Here is a 20,791-nt window from a genome sequence, read left to right on the forward strand (position 1 = left end):
CATTTGCTTAGGTGAATGTCCTTAGGAAAGGAGAGAGAGAGAGAGAGAGAGAGAGAGAGAGAGAGAGAGAGAGAGAGAGAGAGAGAGAGACACAGACACAGAGAGACAGAGGAGATAGAGACAGAGAGAGACAGAAACAGAAAAAGACAGCGAGACAGAGACAGAGAGAGGACAGAGGTGAGAGCAGAGAGGTGAGAGAGAGAAAGAAAGAGAAATAGACACACAGAGAGAAACAGAGGAGACAGAGACAGATAGAGATACAGGAGAGACAGAGACAGAGACAGAGACAGTCAGAGGACAGAGAGAGGACAGAGGAGAGAGCAGAGACAAGACGAGAGAGAAAGAGAGAGAGAGAGAGAGAGAGAGAGAGAGAGAGAGAGAGAGAGAGAGAGAAAGAGAGAGAGAGGAACTACCAGAGAATTTCAGGTTAGGAGGATGAAATGACACATGAAAAAGTTGAGTAACCTGAGAGTGGAGAAGGGGTCCATGCTCCATAGCAACCAAGAGTTTTAACCACACCCTACTAGGTGTTTGTGCTTGTTTTTAGGCCACACTGCCAGGTGCTCGGGGTTGTTCCTGGCTTTGAGCTCAGGGCTCACTCCTGGTGAGCTCAAAGGACCATTTGGTCTGCTGGGGATCGAACCTGGGTCTGCTGCTTGCAAGGCAAATGGCCGCTGTATTATCGCTCTGTGTCCCTACTAGATATTTTTCATATTTTTGGAAGACAAAGACAGATGTAGGCCTTTATTCATTTTTTAACAAATATCTGTGTAATTATGCAGTCTACATAATTACAATATTTATCTCAGTTATTTAAACCACCTATTTAGCACAGGCCTTGTGTGAAGGCTGGTGTGGGAAATGAATGGCATTCCTGCCAGGCGAGATCCGGTAGCCTAATTACAGTCCAGTGTGATAAGTGTCCAACAGGAGTAAATGAAAGCCATTACCCGTGAGCAGAGGAAGACTTAATATCTGCTTATTTGTTTTCTTTATTAATGACTGTACCAGCTTTTAAACAGTTGTTTCCTTTCACACTTCCTATTTCATATCATTTCCTGCTATCTTTTAGCAGATATACATGATTGCACATGTGTTTATAGAAGAGCAAATAGGCTACCCCTTGGACTTGGAGGTAATGGGGAGAGAGAGAGCTTTCTTCCTTGTCTGGCTAGCACCGATTTCCTCATCTATTTCACATCTTTAGGGAAAACTGTCATTCTTTTGATATCTGAGGAGCCAGAAAATATCTTTCAGTTTGGACTTGGTTGGAGGAGTCAAGAGCAGATGAGCAAAGGCCCAAATTGAGGTCAGGAGGTAAAAGGGATACGGGTGGAGGTGGGCATCTAGGACATTTTTAGAATTTTGGGATTTGGAAGCGTTCAGAAAATTTTGAGTGGGACCCCAGAATATTACTGCGGGTAAAGCACTCATCTTGTATATGGCTGACCCTGTTCTCTCCTGGATTTGCCAGAAGTAATTTCTGAGGACCTGAGGAATGTGACCCATTTCCAAAACACAACAACAACAGAAGATTTTGAGCAAAGCCTGCTTTATTCTAGGTGTTAGGGAATTATCGTGCTGATACTGGAATGAAGGGAGGCAAGGACAGAAAGAATGAAGGGAGTCATTGGTAAGGAAGATAAAGTCAGGGGTTCAGGGAAATTCCTGTGCTTCAAATGAACTGTCCCAAGGGGGTCCAAACTTGAGAAATAAGTTCATTTCTTTATGTTGGAGATATATGTTGATTTCTCAACATAAGCAATATTTGTGTTGGAGAAATATTTTAATTAGTTTTGGTGGGGATACGGATTAAGGAACAGTATAAATATAAATGAAGCAGTGCTGGCTTAAAAATGCATACATCTTATTTAACGTATAGCACAGGGCTGAAGCGATAGCACAGCGGGTAGGGCATCTGCCTTGCGCACAGCCAACATGGCCGACCCGAGTTCGATTCCTCCGCCCCTCTCGGAGAGCCCGGCAAGCTACCGAGAGTATTTGATATGCCAGACACAGTAACAACAAAGTATCCAATGGAGACGTTACTGGGCCCGCTGGAGCAAATCGATGATCAACGGGAGGGAAAAAAAAAAAACAGAAAAAAAAAACTAAGTATTAAAACTCAGTTATGTTCCATTGCTGGTATCATCCAGTTATCAAAACCATTTACAACTATCAGTTGTTTAAATAACTGAGATTAATACTGTCATGATGCAAGTCTTATTACTTAACATATTTTAAAAACAATCTTCTTTCCAGAATTGTAGAATTGTGTTACTTTTTAGTTTCATTTTCAGATTCCGAGAATATTAAATAATTGCATTTTAACATGGAAACAAATCACTAAAAAAAATTGGAACTTTCTGGTCTAGACTAAATTGTTCTATTTTTGCAAATTAATCTTTCAATTATTAACATTTAAATACTTTGTTTCTTTTTTTTGTTTGTTTCTTGTAGCACTATATTGACACAATATACTTGCTATTTTTGGCTAGGAATCAAAAGATAGCCGAGATTCAATTTTGTTATAATAAACATTGTTTTTAAAAAATTCAATGTAGCAAACTTAAAAGCTCTAGTTGATTTTTTTCGGCAATTCCTGAATCAGGCAGAGTTTCATCTGACAGACAGGAAGCACCCATGAGCTGTGTAAAATCAAAGACTTTTGTGGTTGAAAGACCAACTGACAGGACTAGAATAAAAGAAAGTAGTTTGTGAAAGTTAACTTCCTTCAAGAGAAGGCAAGAAGTCTATAAAGCAGATTATCTCACTAGAGCTGACCAAATGATTCCAAATTGGTTTAGAACTCTATTCCTGGGAAAGGCTAAACATCCAGTTAGTATTGATTGAGGTGACTTGGGGCTTAGCACGTGAATCCATTTTGATTCTATTGTCTCTTTTTAAACAATGTTAAAAATTTTTTGATCACTTGGGCAAAAGCTCACTTATAGGCAGAATAGCATTCTGAAAATCAGAAAATAAAAGATTTAGGATAATGTATGAATTTGACCAAGATAATTGACTAATTCCTAGCTTCAGAAAGTAAACATGATTCCATCGTTGGTTCTCCAACTCTAATAAATCTTTTCCTCTTCCAGTGTGAAATTTGGTACCTAGGATGTAATACTAACGATGAATAAATGTGCGATAGAATTGCAAGGCTTTTAGGGTCCTGGGGCACAAAAAGAAATTTGGGAAGGGGGAGCTTTTAAAGCAAGTGGTATGGGGGGCGGGGTGTTACATTTAAATTCGCAACTGCATAGTTTATCAAAGACGGGACTGCAGGAAGACGCAGGGGTGGTCTAGGCATCATCAATTTAATTCAAACGTAATGCTCAACCCCCCCCCCCCACTCCATCCCACCCCCACCCCCCACTCCCCGCGGACTTCTTATAAACAATGGCAAGTATGCTGAAAAGCAGGACACGTTTTAGCGAGGCGAAGTGACTTTCCAGACAGCCCGTGGGACAGACATCAAGTCCCACGATCAGATCAGATCCTTGGGGCACGGAAGCGAGCGAGCGATCCAGCGACCTCTCCTTTGCTTTTTTTCCCTGGGCAAAGCGAAACGGGCTAGACGGGTTCACGTGATGCGGGTGACGTCAGCCCCGGCCGGGCCGCCGCGTGACTGACAGCCCGCCTCCCCCTGTCGGCCCGCCCCCGGGCCCGGAAGTCTCGCGAGAAGGCGCCTTACTATCAGAACTTGCTGAGCTGCCCAGGAGTTACTCGGCGCCGAGGTGTGGCTGCACGGCCGAGTCTGGTTCCTCAAGTTTGCGTTTCATGTGTGTGGCTTTCGTGCTCTTGGACATGCATGGCCGCCGCCGGGCCCGTGTCGAGGCGCGGCAGCTGGAGGGAACCCGTGTGGCCATCAGCTCCCGGGTGAAACGTGGCCCGGAGCGGCGTCGCCCCCTCGAGCCCTCGGCCGGGGAGGAAACGCGGCGCCCGGGGCGACGGTCGAGGCCCCGCGGGCACCTTGGGAATCCGACGGCTGCCCGCATCCGACGCCGCGACCCCCGCCGCCTGGTTTTCGGCGCGCGGCGGGTCCCCCCATAACATCCCATGGACCTCTTCCCCCGCAGCATCCAGGGGCGATGTCCCTCCGCAGCATCCCTGGGCGCTCCCCCTGTACCCCGCAGCTTCCCGGGGCGCGTACCCCTCTCAGCATTCCGGGGCAATATCCCCCCGCAGCATCCCGGGGCGCGCCCCCCTCCCACCCTGCAGTCGTCCCGAGGCGTGTTACCCCCAGCAGCATCCCGGGGCTCTCCCCCCCCCCGCAGGCGTCCCGGGGCGCTGTCCCCCCGCAGCATCCCGGGGCGCGCCCCCCACCACACTGCAGCCGTCCCGGGGTGCGTTATCCTCCGCAGCATCCCGGGGCTATGTCCTCCCGCAGCCGTCCCGGGGCGCTGTCCCCCGCAGCATTCTGGGGCGCGTCCCCTCTCCACCCCGCAGCCGTCCCGGGGCGCTGTCCCCCCACGCGCGCACACACCTTCCTCCCGCGGAACCCTGGTCCCCGGCGGGTCGCTAGAGGGAGGGGTGGGAGCGGGCGTGGCTGGGGGCTTCTCCCGGGGAAGGGGTGCGTGCGGCACGGGCCCGGGAGGCGGATCCACCCCGCGCAGTGTCGTGGGGAGCGCAGGAAGACCCCGGCGCGCTCCGCGCCTCGCTGACAGCTGCAGCCCGGCCGAGTGTCCGCCCGCCCGCGGCCTCCGCCCGACCCTCCCCGCCCCGGGCCCCGCGCCTCTCGCCCCTGCACGCCCCGCGCCCCGCTCCCGGACCCCCGGCACCCGGGGCTTAGAGAGGGGCTGCGGCCAGGGGGCGGGGAGCGTCCCGAGCAGGGGGAGGAGGCAGAGAGGCGGGGAGGAGGAGGAAGAGACGAGGGGAGGAGGAAGAGGAGGAGGAGAGGAGGAGGAGGGGAGGAGGGAGGAGGAAGGGAGGAGGAGTAGGGGAGGAGGAGGAGGAGGAGGAGGAAGAGGGGAGGAGGACGGGGTGGCGGAGACCCCACGCCGCCCTCCCCGGCCAGCTCGGCGCGCCCCGCCCCTGCGCACTCTCGGCGGCGGGCGCGCTGCTCGCGGCCGGGGAAAGTGAGGGCGGCCCTTGGGTGACAGCGCCGCGGGGCCAGTCCCGGGGACGCCGCGCGCCCGCTCGTCTCGCCCGCCGCCGCGATGGCCTCCACCGCCACCTGCACCCGCTTCACGGACGAGTACCAGCTGTTCGAGGAGCTCGGAAAGTAAGCGCCGCCGCCCGCCACCCCGGGACGCAGAGGGCGGGTCGCCTGGCACCCCAGCCCCGGACCGCTGGGCGCGGGAGGGGAGACGGCCAGCGGGGTCCTCCCGGCACGGCCATCCCGCGGGCGGGGGGTGTGCTCCCAAGGAGGGGGGCTTGGAGGCAGAGGAGGGCCCCCCAATCCACTCGCACCCACCCCGGCGGTGAACCGGACCCCCCAAGGCACCGCGTGTGCCCCTCGCGCACTGGAGCCGAGTGGATGGCTGCGGTGGGAGCTGTCATCCTGCGAGCGGGTGTGTGTGTGTGTGTGTGTGTGTGTGTGTGTGTGTGTGTGCGGCGCCTGTGTATGTGTGTGCATGTGTGTGTGCGTGTTTGCGTGTGTGTGCATGTGTGTGCGTGTGTGTGTGCGTGTGTGTGTTTGCGTGTGTATATCTGTGTGCGTGTGTGCGTGTGTACGTGTGTGTGTGTGTGTGCGTGTGTGTGCGCGCGCGCGGGTGCAGGCAAACGGGACTCATGTCCTATGCAACCTAGATCGTGTTTGCTGGAAGCCGCGATGCTGCCCGCCGGGCCGTCGACGCGCCGGCCGGCAGGATGGACCCACGTTCTCCGAGGGGAACTTCACCGCCACCACAAGACGGGGCCATTTTAATCGATGCCCAAAGTTCAACTCGGCGCGGTCGATTTCGCAGCCAGTAGTCGGCTGTCCAGGAGCAGGGCCACTGCGCCCGCGCCCCCACCCCCAGGGAGCTAGACCCCGGTGGCCCCATTTCCAATGCGCTGGGTTGGGTTTTTTTTTTTTTTTTTTGGCCCGTCTGGCGCGCTGCTCATCCTCCTGCCGAGGATTTGCGTGCATCTTCGCCTGCTGGGGAGGATTTACGAACACTGGCAGCGCCAAAGTCCTCTGGAGACCCGGCGCGAGCCTCCCCAGCGTGCACTGGCGCTGGCGCACCAGACCTCTGCCACCCTCGACGGGGCACAACTGCCGGGAGCTGGGCAGGAAGGGGACAGGACACCCACGGAGGACCCGGGGGGGCCAAGCCCTGAACGTTGATTTCTGTAGCATCAACCCCCAAGCCCGTCTCAACTATTCACTTAGGAGAGGGCATCCCGCGCCCGCCCCGGGATGCTGCCCTCTCCCCTGCCCCGCCCCCAGCCCCCAGAATTAAACACCTGAAAATCTTCTAAACGCCAGGGAAATCTTTGGGATCTGGGAATATATTGTCCTCTGCTGGAACATGGAGCCTGGTGTCGGAAGAGCAGCTTAATTCCAATCTCTGCCCTTCCCCCAGCCTCAAAGAGGGCACAGAGAGATCACCCTCCCGGGATCTGTCGGGCTCCACCAAATGTTCCCAAGATTTATATTTTAATGAAAACAATCGCCATATTTCCTTCGTGGGAGCCGCGTTCTTTTCCTGCCCCACCAAGATAAATAGGCGGCCCGCGGCTGCTGCTCCTTCTCAGCCCTGCGCGTTCAGGGTTGGCTCGGAGCATTTGGTGCTCTGTGAGTGGGAACTGTAAAGTGTTTTCAAATTTTATGTGGAAACAAGAGCCGTCATAATTGGCAGTTGCTTTCATTTGATTTTTGTCGATTAATAACGTGTGCTCCCAGTTCAATAAAATTGACTTTCTACAATATTAAAGGGGGCCCGAGTTTCCAGGAAGAATTGTTTCAGTTCTCTAGATATTACTCCAGTGCCTTGATCTTTGACAGTTTGCTAAATTAAAAATCGGTAAAATTGCTCAGGTTGTTGTGATTTTTTTAAAGTGGAATATCAGAGCAGATTATATTGATGACTTGCTAATCGTTGGTTTTCAGGGGGGCATTCTCAGTGGTCAGAAGATGTATGAAAATCCCTACTGGACAAGAATACGCTGCCAAAATTATCAACACCAAAAAGCTTTCTGCTAGGGGTAGGTTATTTTCAACCACATATATATGTTGATTTTGTACCTGTCATGTTGATTTCCGGTTTTGTTGTATGTAAATATATAGTTACAATGAATTGTAGACTTTAGGTATCAGATGACATACTGAGATTATTTCCTTCCTGAATGTCTCCCGGTCTCTACAGTTTTCAAAACATAAATAGAGTTAGCATTTGATCAGCTGTTATAAAAATTCTCAGTAGCAGAAATAAGTATAAGCAAATCCGTGTCACTAAATGCATTTTGCTATTAGCTCGGCTGTGAAATAACTTTCAGAATAAGCCTGGGATGGAAAAAAAAATATAAGTCTCACAACTGTCATTATTCTGAGAGGGAAAATAGGTCAGAGCTCAGTTGAATCATACATTTCAACTGTAGTTACACTTGAACTTAATTCATCAAGGTATATTTAACAGCAATGGCCATGGGAGGAAAAATTGATGATTGCCATTTTCTAGGAAGTTCGACTGGGTTTTGCTTTTTCCTGTGCATTTGCTCATAACTTAGATCCTTACATGGTCTTTCCCATGAAGGCTTCCCGCAGCCTCATGTAATGTGTTTGACACATGCTCCAGAGCCACCGAGATAATTCACACTCATAAAATAGCTGTTGACATAAGCCGAAAACTTGGAGGGGACCTCACTGCATTCTTCTCGTTTTGTGGAACACATGCAGAAGTACTTATACTCAAATGCGAGGCATTTCAATGATCCTGAGCACGTGTCAGGGTATTTTCATGGGAATTTGTGGTTTGATGCAATAAAAATGAAAATGAAAATGAATAAAATGCCACAGTGCAAGCCCATTCCTGTGACCTGGTTTATTTTAAGTCATGAGAGAAGAAATTCCATTAGAGGTAGTTCTCGTTTCATTTGTCTCCTAAAAAGTGCTGATTTCTGGCGTCCTGGCATCTCTCTGTTTGGTTTCTGCCATCATTTTTGTTTTCCGTTTGTTTCAAATCCTACTTTCGGCATGTACTTTAGGTTTAGCTTGGCATTTCTGATTATTCATTTAAATGGAATTCTGTTGTGATTTCCTTTGTCTCATTTTAATAACAATTCGGAGGAAGACCTTTATGTGCAACAGACCACCCTTGATTGCTCTTAATGCTTCCCTGTATTTCCTTGCCCTTCATATCTCTGCACCACAGCAAGCTTTTAGCAGTGAAAAGGAGCTGCTAAACCAAAAATGACATTTCAGTCACAGAGGGGAAAGCATAATCGAAGTCTTCCAGTACTGATTTGAGTTGTGTGTGCTCGATACTTCTGGAGGTATGGGTTCTTTTGGAGACATTAACCAAATGTCTCAGTTGTTTCATTTTCTCTGAAGACAAAATAGTCTTATGATTCACTTTTACTCATTTCCAAAATTAGTCATCCTTCTTCATCTCCCCTAATTCATACTTACTCCCTTAATCAGAATGACAAATATGCCTTTACATTTTTTTTTCTTCTCCCTCCAATCTATGGGAGAATTTTTTTTTTCCTGGTGAAATTCCTTCTTCCTACCAGTGTCACCTACATATTCTGCTTCAGAGAATGAACTATACCAAAACCTTCCTTGTCCCTTCTGGATTTAATGATCCAGTTACTGCACTCTAGCCATTTTTCAGAAGAGAAGCTGGGATGAAGAAAGACATCAGGCCTCTGCAATTTTCTTTCCATGTGAAGTTAGGTGCACTTTTAAAACTTGGTGAAGAGCACTGAAGACTGAAGTGTTGGAGAGGAAGGCCTAAAGTTAGTTGCCTCAGATTTAACTTCTATTTCCCCTGTCTATCTGTGCGATCTGATTTTTCTTTGAGACTCAGTTTCCTCATCTGTTAAATAGGGTGGTCATATAAAGGTTAGTGAAGAATTACTATAGAGCAGTGCCTACTACATAACATATAGTTAATTACTGTTGTCTGTTGTTATTATTTCATTAGGTTATAAGAATCAAATGAGATTGCTTATGTGAAAGAACTTGGACATTGTAGTTCAGCCTGGATTTAGAAAACTCAATTTGACCATTAGCTTTAGTACTCAGTTTGTTAATTTGGTTCAGTCACTATTTTTTTTCCTGTTTTTTTTTTCTTCTTCATTTCAGAGTCTTCATCAATAAAATGAAAGGAATTTTCTATAGGGCAACCTGGGTTGAGAATTTAGTGTATTTTATGATAATCACTTTTAAAATTTATTTTCCAAATACATTTTATAAACTAGGCACTGTGATTTATCATTTTTCAAATTTTAAAGTGCTGTATACATTTTACCAGTGATTACTCACCTGTAAAATATATTTTCTTTAAAATGCTCAATTTATTGTTACTCATTAGAGTTGGTTATGGGATTTTTGTATCTTTGAATACACTTGTTTGCCCTATTTATATTATGAAGCATCAGGGGAAGGAAAAATTCCACATTTTCATTTTTAATCAAACATTGCTCAGAATTGGGAATATATAAAAGAGGCCTAACATAGTCAGAAAAGGGCTGTTAAAGGTTTTGTAATGGAGTCAATTTGTAATGGAGTCGATGGAGTCAATCCTTCCTAAGAATAAGTAAATACCAACTTAAATTTATAAAGATGTGTTTTAAGAACATATGACTTAAATAGAAAATATTTTGAAATCAAAAAGCTCTTGGAATATAATTTTAAGAAATGACTCTTGGGACTGGGGAGCTAGGGGTCACCAGGTTTGAACTCCAGAACCACATGGCCCCATTAACTGGGTGCTGTCCTGGCAGCAACCACCCCCAGCCTCCAGGTACCCCCAGAGTACCCAGAGCCTGAGGAGCACCACAGCCTTGGGTCCTAGTGCCCATCTGCCACCCTGATTGGCCAGGTATCACTGGGACCTCCTCGGAATGCTTAGGATGTCCCCCCAAACAATAACAACAAAATGAATTTTGTAGAACAAATTTAAATGTCAAAAGAAAATTTAGAAATGAATACTTTCGAGTACATGTTTTGATCCCTAAGCTACTAATATTGCCCCCCCCGCCCCACCTTGCTGCTTATGTGAAATGTATATTTTTTGGTACTGCCCTCTGTAGCATTGGAAGTATTGTGCTTTTATAAATCCATGCTTGTAACCAATTTTTATGTGTTTTATGTGGTGCCGGGGATGGAACCTTGAGCTTTCCACATATAAGGCAAGTATTGGGCTATGTTACCACCCCCGTTCGGTTTTAAAAGACCAAAGCAGGTCCTGTAATTCATTTAATGTCTTTTAAATGCAGCATTACAATGGAAAAATGAAAGGCCACTGTCCATAAATCTAGAACCAGGAGAGAATTGCCAAAAATTTGGCCACATTCCTGCACAAATTTGCACATTCAGCTCGACTGTCACCCAGGCATTTTTCTGTGCTTAGATTTTAATGGCTTTCCAGACAGCTTCAGTTGTATTTCCTCTCAGCTGTTAGTCACACACCCCATATTTGGGAGACTCAGAGTCTGTTGCAGTTTCCTTCTGTGTGAATAGCACGGAGTACTCATTATATGATACTGATCAGACAAGAAGACACAATCATCTGTAATTCGATTTGTTTTTAAAAGACAGTATAGAAATATCTCCCTGGTAATTTTACAGGTAGTTTTGTTTCATGACAAGTTTATCATTAGACAGGACTAGAAAGTAAATGGTGAAGAGTCGTCATAGAATTTCATTTCATAATTTCACATACAGGCTAGAAATTGTATGGTTTTGGTCCTGGTTAGGTTAGTATTTAACAGATACTGGTATGATCGGTTCTTTGGGTATTTGGTTCATTTTGCTGTCTCCTAACTGCAAACCAGTTAGATTATATAAAAATTCATCAAGAGCTGTGCTTGCAGTTCAGAATCCAGTGGGTTGATGGTTCCAGTGGTAGATGTCTGTAGGTAGCTCAAGAGGCCCAAGTTGATCCTCTACCACACATGGCTCTCCACATCACAAGGGATAGCACTGGTCACCCCAGAGCATCACTAGGTCCCAGCATGGCAGCGTGTGACTCCTTAAAGAAGTTTGGTATATGATTTATTTCACATTTTAAAGCCATCTGCTAAGATTATCAGTGATAGTTTTGATTTCTTGATATTTGTCTTCCAGTGTATGGTTTGAATGTTCAAAATCACTCATTACATAATCTGATATGCTGCAAGACATTTTTATTAAGTACAATGCATTTTAATAGAAGTCTGCAATACTCATTCCCATGAGATTATTTGATCTTTATTACTAAAGCTAATAGTTTGCTGTTCGGTAGTCACTCATTTAGAATGCAGTTAAAGCCTTTTGTTATTCTTTTATTTGACTAGTTTTGTTAATTTCTACATGAGATGTATTAGTAGACACTGACTCAGATTTCATAAAAATTATCTGATTACACAAAATTAGGTCTCAACTATAAAACTTTGACTGTTGCATATATATTGCTAAATAGACTTTTTTGTGTTTTATTAGGGTTTTCAGTAACTGGCTTTAGCTACTTTGAATTTTTTTGGTATTTGGGAAATTGAAAAATTTCTGTAATTTCTGTTTTATGGTTTCTTGTCTTGGAGGTAAAACTGAAGTGAGGTGGAATCAGGGATGGGTTCTTATCTGCCTAAGGCTATTGAATGTGTGTGACATCATTTGCAGGCCACTCAATATAGGCAGACAAGCCTCCGCCAGTGACAAACATTTGTGTCTGTTCTGTCATGCACCAGGGCCAGACGTCAGTATTTCATGGATATTATATGGCCTATGGGCCGAGACATTCTTCAACCTCGGTAGATGAATCAGATGTTTTGATTATAAGTTGCTTATATACAATTTGTAACTAATTTTTCATATTACTAATTTTTTGAAAATTGCTTGGCTAAAACAGTGTCTTAAGAAAAAAATGGCAAATCATTTTTATTATTATATTATGGAATCAAGAGAATTCTTCAGTTATTGGTCCTCAGAATAGTATGTACCACACTTGTGTCGTTTAGTTACATTTGTTTAGTTGTATTAGACATTGATTTTCCTCTTTTGGTGATTGAGAATATTATTGATATATGAAACTAGTTAGGGAACAAACAAAATATATGCCTGTATTTCCAGGAAATAATAATAATTCTCTATGGTGTTAGATAAGGGAATCCTTTCCCTGGTACTACAGTTGCTGTTTAACTTCTTAAAATTGACTCTATTTCAATGAAAATCAATGAAATAATTCTAAAAAAGAATATTTCTACAGCTATAACTTAAAGAGAACCTCCCCACTGATAGGTACATGTTTACAAGGAACATTGTTCTAGTTAATCCATGTGGCAGCCTCCCAGCTAGACATAAGATTCCCATTTTTCAAAAAGGAAACTGAGGCCATATGTGACTCAGAATTTGAAAGTGATGGATTTTAACACAGTTTTCTTTTTTTCCTTCTTCCATCACATCTCATAGATAGCTGTTAAAGTGAATTGATTTTAACTGGAGTCTGTTCTTATCCCCCGACTAAAATTGAAGCTTTCTTATCAATTCATCTTCTAATGCAACAAGTAGGATGGTGTATTCCTTTGGGAAAATAATACCAAATTCCAACTTTAGAGAAGATAGTGCTGGATTGTCACGGTAACAAGATTTTAGTTGAACTTTCCAATAGCTCTTCTGTGCAGTTTTCTGGAAAAGAAATCACCATAGCAGTATGGAAAAAAAAAAAAGATTATAGAAGAAATGTCTCAGTAAACCTAATTCAATAACTGAATAAAAGATACCTCATTCCACAGTAAGTTTCCCAGGACTACTTCTTCCAGATAAGTGTTTCTCAGCCAGTGGCCTTATTATCTGCTTTGGGCTTCCAGGAGCTCCCAAGGGGACTACAGGTGAAAATTTTGTTGGGGAAGCATGGCAGGGCTGAAGGGGCCAGCCAGTGAGGGAGGCCACCTGGCAGGAAGCCAGGTGAGCAGGGGGCCATGGTGAGAAACCGTGTCCTTTGGTTGAGAAGTGATGTGTTCGTTGCTGAGAAGAGGAACTCAGTCCTGAATCCAAGCCCAGAGAAGTTTCCTCAGGTGAAGACATGGCAGGCCTGAGGTCCACCTAGTTAAGATCAGAAAACAAGAGCTGATTTCATTGTTTCCTCTTGAATAATGCTTTTTTTTTTTTTGGACAAGAGTTAAGTTTGTGCCACTTGGCAGAAAAAATACTGAAAAAGTTATTAAGCTGCAGTTTGATAAGCTTTTACGTAGTGTAAAGTTTGACAATTATCTTTGATGGAAAAATAACTGAAGTGCGGCAGGTTGTTTAAAACATATGTATAACATTATATGTGGTATTTAGGTACAGTTAATTTAAGAACTCAAATTTATTACCTATGATTTGGCGTTTGCAATTATTGACTTTTAAAACTCTAATCAGGCAGTGGAATGTTGTTAGAATCTGACTCTGTTTGAAACTATCTTTGTTCTCCTTATTGAGCCCCATCTTTCACTTTCTCCAGGAGTTATTCCCTACCCCTATATTTTTTGAAGGGAGCACCATTTTTCTTTTATTTGAGCGACAGTCACTCCAGTGAGAATCATGGGCCTCATGGTCTTAGCTTGCAGGTGGGCGGTATGGGCCGGTTCTCCAGGTTGGTTTGAGCTAAATTAGGCCATGCTAGGTTGAGGCATGTGGTTCTGGGGATCAAACTTGGGGCCTGTTCATGCAGTATATGTGTTCCAGTCATCTGGGCTGTCAGGGAAGAAACCATTTTTTTTTTTTTTTTTTTTTTTGGCGGGAGAGAGGTGCAGGGGTGAGGGCACACACATTTGGTGGTGCTCCGAGCTTATCCTGTCTCTTCGCTCAGGAATCACTCCTGGAGAGCTCTGGGGATCATCTGAGGTACCTGGACTTGAACCTGTCAGCCATGGCAATGCAAGCACCCTTGCCCGCTGTATTATCTCTCAGGCCCCAGGAGAAACCTTTTTAATTTCCACATACCCTGGAGCTTTTCAGTTGGTTGGCCTCAGCTAAGTAATCAATTGCTAATGGAAGGTCTCTGCATGCCGTATCCATTGTAGTGGATTGTAGTCCATTGTAGTCTTCAATGCAGTTTATCTATGTCTTGTATGTATGGATTTCGCCATGAGCTGTGTTAATTCTCAGCTAACTGTGCTAAACTTTTACCCTTGACCTTAAGACTACGGAAGACTTACTTTTTTTTTTTTTGGTTGCAATTTTCAGTTATTGTTTTTGCAAAATGACTTTTCTTGTGTTCTTTGGAAGAAATTTCAGAAATTTCACTAGTGATGATGTCTACACATTTAAATAAAACAAGTTTAGAAAAATTATTTTATTAAAGGAGGTAGTAAGTGAAATTTCGATTTTTATTCTAACAGACATGTTATGGAAAGGTGAGATAGGTTCGTAATATAGCAATAAAGTATTACTTGAAATTTGACTTTTTGATGAAATAATTCTGGGCCCTTGTAGGCTGTTTCGGATAGCATGCATTCCCGCTGAAGTGTATTCATGATTAACCCAGCGGCCCCCTGCGTTAGCAAATCTCCCCTCTGTGAAGGGCTCACAGGAGCCCACCTGCTCAAATGTGCCAGCTTTCTCTTTTCCATCTCTCCCCTAAAAGACTTTTCTATCCCCCAATGCTGTTTTTTTCACCATCACGACAGCTGAGCTCTCTTTACTTCTTGCTTTCACTCTGCTAAAGAGCTTCTGAAAACAGGTTTTTCAGTGGACAGTTGCCACATTTTTTATTCATGTATTCAGTTCATCATTAGAGCTTGCAGTACCCACTGGGCTGGGCATCTTGATAAGCCGAGGTGGAAGGCAGACATGCCGCCCTCCAGCCCCTGATGTGGAGGACAGCCTGGGTGTCCAGTGTGCGTCCCGAGAATGCATGCATGGTGCTGGTGCAGGGGGATCACTTTCCTGGAGATTTTTAGGAGAGATTGCACCGTGAATGATGCATGAGCCTGGTACAGGGAGAAGTGCTTCTCTGTCCAGGCCAACAGCCAGTTCAAAGGATGACGCTTCAGCCCCCATGCCAGAGGGAATGAGCTGGCCCACCTACAGCTATTGCTGTTCTGTCACCTTCCAGGTATTGCCTCTTCCGTGAAGCTGTCTGACTTCTGCTCCCAGCCAGAAAAGGAGCTTCTCAGATCTCTCTTCTTGCACTGCACTGCTATCTATGTGTTTGTAGCTTTTAGGCATCTGCGAGGGATGGATTTTTAAACATTTCTTTATACTCACATGCAGATCTGTGCCTGGCACGGTAATTACAATATTACAGATAGCTGTAAAGGGTTTTGAAGGAGTGGACAAGTCAGGTTCTGTCTCTGGAAATAAATCTATGTTTAACACAGGACTGTGTCAGAGCAAGCAGATGAGAATAGAGCTAAGGCTCCCTGTCCGATGGAATTTGCTAACTCCAGAAATGAATTTCTAGTTCACAAATTGCTTCATTCTCTAATGGCGCATTATGCATTGTCTGAAAGAATTTTGTGTAATTTGGTTACTTTTTGAGCAGTTACATGCTAATTCTCTTGATTTGTTTGTTTTGTGGTCTTGCTTAGGGGCTATTCCTGGCTTTGTGTTCAGGAGTGACCGTTGGCAAGGCTTAGAATACCATGTGTAGAGGTGCCAGGGACTCAGAACTGTCTACCACGGGCAGGGCGGGAGTCCTCTCTACCTGTTTTACTACCTCTGTCCCTACATAGGAATTCATACTACTCTTTGTTTTAATCATGACAAGCTACTGAATGCAGAAGGTAAAAATCCAGCCCACAGTGGCAATGGATTCCTGCCCGTGTGAAATTATCTTAAGGGTTTATTTTTAAATGTTTTGGTCTGTTCTCCAGCAGCTCTTACTTTTTCATTTATCTTTTAATAAAGCTCACTTTAACATAAATTTTTAAAACTTTTCTTTTATGCCATTCCAATGATTAAACCCAGGGCCTCATACATGGAAGGCAAGTGCTTTGCTGGGGTGTGACATGCACCCGGCCTTGGAACACATTTTTTGAAAAGCATTTGGGATATTACTTGCTTTAAGAGATTTTTGATTTTTTTTTTAGTAAAATTAGAAGCCAGAAGTTTGCAGCTGCATTTTTTTGGCACTCAGACACTGATTTGGTAAAAGACCTGCAAAGTATGCTTGTGCCAGGCCTGGAATTCTCTGGAAAGAGGAATGTGTGTTGTGAAGCATATATTTATGTTTCCTGTAGGAGACACCTTCATATGTGATGAATGCAGAAAATCAGGGTTCATAATTCTGTGACTTCACAGTGTGTGCATCTGCTTTTTTTTCCTTAAGGAAATATATTTCCAAAACAATATTACAGTTGTACTTTTATTTTTATTTATCTCTGGGCCACACCTGGTGATTCTCAGGACTTCCTCCTAACTTTGGACTCAGGGATCACACCTGGTGGGGTTGATCATATGGGGTGATATGGATCATATGTGGTGACCATATGTGGTGCTGAGGTTCAATCCTGGGTGTGCCATATGCAAAGTACGCACCCTACCCACGGTACTACCGCTCCAGCCCAATTATGCTTTTAAATGGCTTTTCTTAACGCCTGGGATCCTGGTTGTAAAAGTAACTTGTGAAATTTGTTGAAGTGAACATGTAGCCATTTTCAGAGACTTTATCCATGTTGAGTTCTCTGGCTAATTTACTGAAGCATATTGTACATTCTTTTATATTGAAGATTATGTGTGTATAAATATATATGCACATATACATTTATAAGAATATGAAAAGGATTGCACATTTTTGCCATAACTCCTAAAATATATTTAAAATTATTATTACCAAGTTGTGAAAATATATTAGAGGTTATATCATAGGGTGAACTAATTACAGAATCTGGATAAATACAGAAAAATGGAAACTCCTTTCCATTTGAAACTAGCCATAGATCACTACTTATAAACCATTGTTAACATACTGTCTTTTTAAATTTGTCAGACTATCCGACTGAAGTACACAATTTTGTGCCTTGCTTTTATTTTTGCTCAGCACTATAAATTTTCTCTTATGTTACAACAAATTTTAATTATTAGTAATAACAAAACATGTTTATTTTAGTACTTCTAGTTTGTTTGCTTGGTTTTGGGTCAGACCCAGCTATGCTCAGGGCTTACTCCTGGCTCTGTGCTTAGGGTCACTCCTGGTGAAGCTTGGAGGACCACATAGGTGCTGGGGGTTGAACCCAGGTCAGCCACATGCAAGTCCGGTGCCCCACCTCATGGTACAGTTGCTTTAACCCCTTGCTAGTTTTTTTTTTCCTTTTCTAAGTCATTTTTTGCTATTGAGTAGTGCTGTAATAGGGCACTTTTAAAAAAATGAAACTTTTTCTCATTTCTCATTCTTAGGAAATAGTCATTAAGAAGAATTCACCAGAGGGTTGACTCTCCTCATCATTTGTGATAAATGATGGTCAGAATACATCCTGTAAATTTAGTCCATGACCACCGGAATTTAAGCTATGTTGGTGACAATGATCTTGGGGCACATACTTTCAGTTTCAGCTTAACAGAAAAGTAGTGGCTGTGTTTCAGATCCCCCTCGAGGTGTGATATGCAGAAGGGATATGCAGAAGGGACATAGACAGATGAGCCCCTGTTGACCAAGTTCAGTGTCAGATGGGAGTAAGCACCCAGGACCACCCAGGAAGTGCCAGCCCTTCTGGGACTGGGGCGGGGGGGAGCTGCTCGCTTGCTGAAGGAGGCGGGATGACTTGGAGAGTTGATGTCGAAACTGGCTTTTGGAAATGGGTAGCTTTAAACCAAAAGATGAGTAGAAGAAGTGAGAAATTCATAGCTATTATTTTATTTATTTGGTTTTGGGGCCACATCCGGCGATGCTCAGTGGTTACTTCTAGCTCTGCACTCAGGAATCACTCCTAGTGGGTCCACCAGGGGACCAGATGAGATGCCAGGGACTGAACCCAGATCAACTATGTGCAAGGCAAGCAAGCACCTTACCCTCCGTGCTCTCTCTCCAGTTCTCATAGTTACTCTGAAACCACCAACTTGTGGGGAGCCAGACACTCAAAATGCCAAAAAGACAGGACTTAAAAGTACACAGAGTTTTGTTTGGGGGCCACACCCGGTTTTCTTGGGGATCCTCCTGGGTTTTTGCTCTAGTGTTGCTTCCAAGAAGTGCTCAGGGACTATATGGTACTGGGGATTGAATTGGGATCTGCTGTGTGCAAGGCAAATGCCTTCACTTCTCAAAAGCACGTAGATAAAAAAAAAACAAAAATCCAAGGGATCAGCCAGAGAGATAGTAGAGCAGGCAGGGTGCCTGCCTTGCATAGAGCCAACCCAGGTTCAATCCCTGGTTTCCCATAAGGTCCCCTCTGCACCCGAGTACAGAGTCAGGAATAATCCCTGAGCATCACTGGATGTGGCCCTCAAAACAACAACAATAAAAATCCTCAGTGACTGACTTCACGGAGTGATAGCACAGCTGTAGGGCGTTTGCCTTGCACACAGCCAACATGGCCGACCCGACTTCGATTCCTCCGCCCCTCTCGGAGAGCCCGGCAAGTTACCAAGAGTATCTCGCCCGCACGGCAGAGCCTGGCAAGCTCCCCGTGACGTATTCGATATGCCAGACACAGTAACAACAAAGTCTCCAATGGAGACGTTACTGGGCCCGCTCGAGCAAATCGATGATCAATACTTTACTTTACTTTACTTAAAGCTTAGAAAGACTGATGGAAAAGAGATGGCAAATTTTTCTTCCACTGATCAAGTGCAAGGATTTGTTAGAAGCTATTAAATTAGGTGTGCTGGAAGGCATTATAGCCCTGAGTCATTAGGGATGAACAGCTGGTAAGAGAGAAATAGCAACTTTCCCTCAGCCTCGCTCTTTATTTAGTTTTAGGGATACAGAAATTCTGTGACTTAAGTGGAAAATAATTATTTTGTTCAGCCAATATTATGAAGGTATCCTAGGGAATCCTGTTTGTTTTTATAAATTTAAAAATGCTAGATAATCTCTGCAGATATTATATTAGTATATTATTTGCTGGGGCGAAATATAGGCTTCTGGTCAAAATCAAAAAATGTCTGGAAATGATAGTCATTCACTGCCTGCACTCCTAGCATGTATAACTTTCTGGCACTCTTCCAAGATATTTAGGGAATAAATGAATAAATAGATGAATCCAAATATCAGTTTGGTATTTTGGAATGATGCTCTTTGTTGATTCCACCATCTTATAATTAACGAAGACACACGAACCAGAACTTTCACAGTAAGATTTTAGATAGCCCGATTAATCTTTGATATGATTTAGAGTTTACACAAAATGCTGCTTGGAAAATAGTCATTTATTCACATCCTGTAAATAATGAAAACATGCTTTCTTCACTTAGACAACCTCAATTTAAATATTTAATGGACTCCCTAACTAGGCTCAGCTATACACTGTTCCTTCCCCAGCCCATAGGGTTAAAAAAAAATCCCAGCGACTATTAAATTAGGTGTAGGATCCCACCTGTTCTCTTACTTTTAAGAACTGTGTAACTTGAAGTTTAAAGCAGGGAAATTTTTTTTTACTCAATGTACATGCATAATTAGTACAACTTTGGGGTGTTTTGAGAGTAGACCAGAAAGCCTTCTATTAAGTTTAGAAGTGAATCAGTGCTGAGAAAAAACCTAACCCAGATGGCCAGCAGGATTTCAGGGTGAGAGCCACCCTATTTTCTGAGTGTAGATCTCATCTTGGGCCCTTTCTTCATTCTAGTAGAACTGGATCAGCTGAAAAAACAACGATGATAAACAGAACGCTCCACTGTCTATGCATGGGATAGAGGCCCACTTTTTTCTAAGAGTTAGGGAACTTGGACATTATTTTTAGAAAACATTCTTTTGTGGTTGCAAAAATTGAAAGGAAAATATAGTTATTGACATTAAGTCTGTAGGAAAGAAGAAACATACTAGGTTTTGTATTGCCAGCTTACCTCTAGCACTTCATTTACCATCTGTACTGTACATTGCAGTGCCCATAATTTGCCTTTGCCATAATGTAGAGGACACCCTACATTAGGTATCAACAGGTTCAGCTAAACGACTATGGGATCATGAAAATCAGTTATCTTTTTTGGGTCGCACTTGGCGGTTCTCAGGGCTTACTCCTGGCTCTGCACTCAGGGATCACTGCTGGCAGGCCTCCAGGGACCATTAGAATGCTGGAGATTGAACCTGAGTCTACGGTGTACAAGGAAGCTCTCTACTCCAGCCCCTCAAATAAAATTTATTATTATCATTGTTTTTGGACACACCTGGCAATGTTCAGGGGAGTCACTCCTGGCAGTGCTCAGGAGACTGTAAGTGATGTGGGATCAAACTCGGGTCTGCTGCATGCAAAGTAACACTGTAGTATCACTTTGGCCCCTAACATAACATTTTTAATAGAGTTAATATTTGTTGACCTTTTATAAAGTTTCAACGATTAGGTCTGAGACTGAAAAAGTTATGCTTTGAAATAATCAAACGGAAGACGTTCAAATTTAGCAACGCCAGTATCAGACCTATACTGTGAGCACGAACAAGGTCAGTTTTTAAAATAGCTCTGAGCTCTGAGATCCAGGACTCTGCTGAGACCTTCCTACCAGTTTCGAGGAGGAGAGGAAGGTGTGTGTATGAAGTTATGTCTCTAACAATTCTCACTCTGGTACTACACGAGCATCTTCCATTCA

The 20,791-nt window shown here is 44.1% G+C and overlaps 1 protein-coding gene across 9 annotated transcripts in view; it reads left to right on the top strand.

Moving 5' to 3' along the window:
• The first annotated feature begins 4,966 nt into the window (after nt 1-4,966).
• CAMK2D (calcium/calmodulin dependent protein kinase II delta) overlaps nt 4,967-20,791 on the top strand; it is a 262,278-nt gene continuing 246,453 nt past the window's right edge. For all 9 annotated transcript variants that reach the window (XM_056116619.1, XM_056116624.1, XM_056116621.1 and 6 more), the window contains exons 1-2: nt 4,967-5,227; nt 7,040-7,134. In XM_056116619.1, the coding sequence (XP_055972594.1) occupies nt 5,163-5,227; nt 7,040-7,134 (160 nt within the window). In that variant the 5' untranslated portion in view covers nt 4,967-5,162. The remainder of the gene's footprint in view (nt 5,228-7,039; nt 7,135-20,791) is intronic.

This window comes from Sorex fumeus, unplaced genomic scaffold (assembly GCF_029834395.1).
Source record: "Sorex fumeus unplaced genomic scaffold, SorFum_2.1 ptg000033l, whole genome shotgun sequence".
Taxonomy (NCBI): domain Eukaryota; kingdom Metazoa; phylum Chordata; class Mammalia; order Eulipotyphla; family Soricidae; genus Sorex; species Sorex fumeus.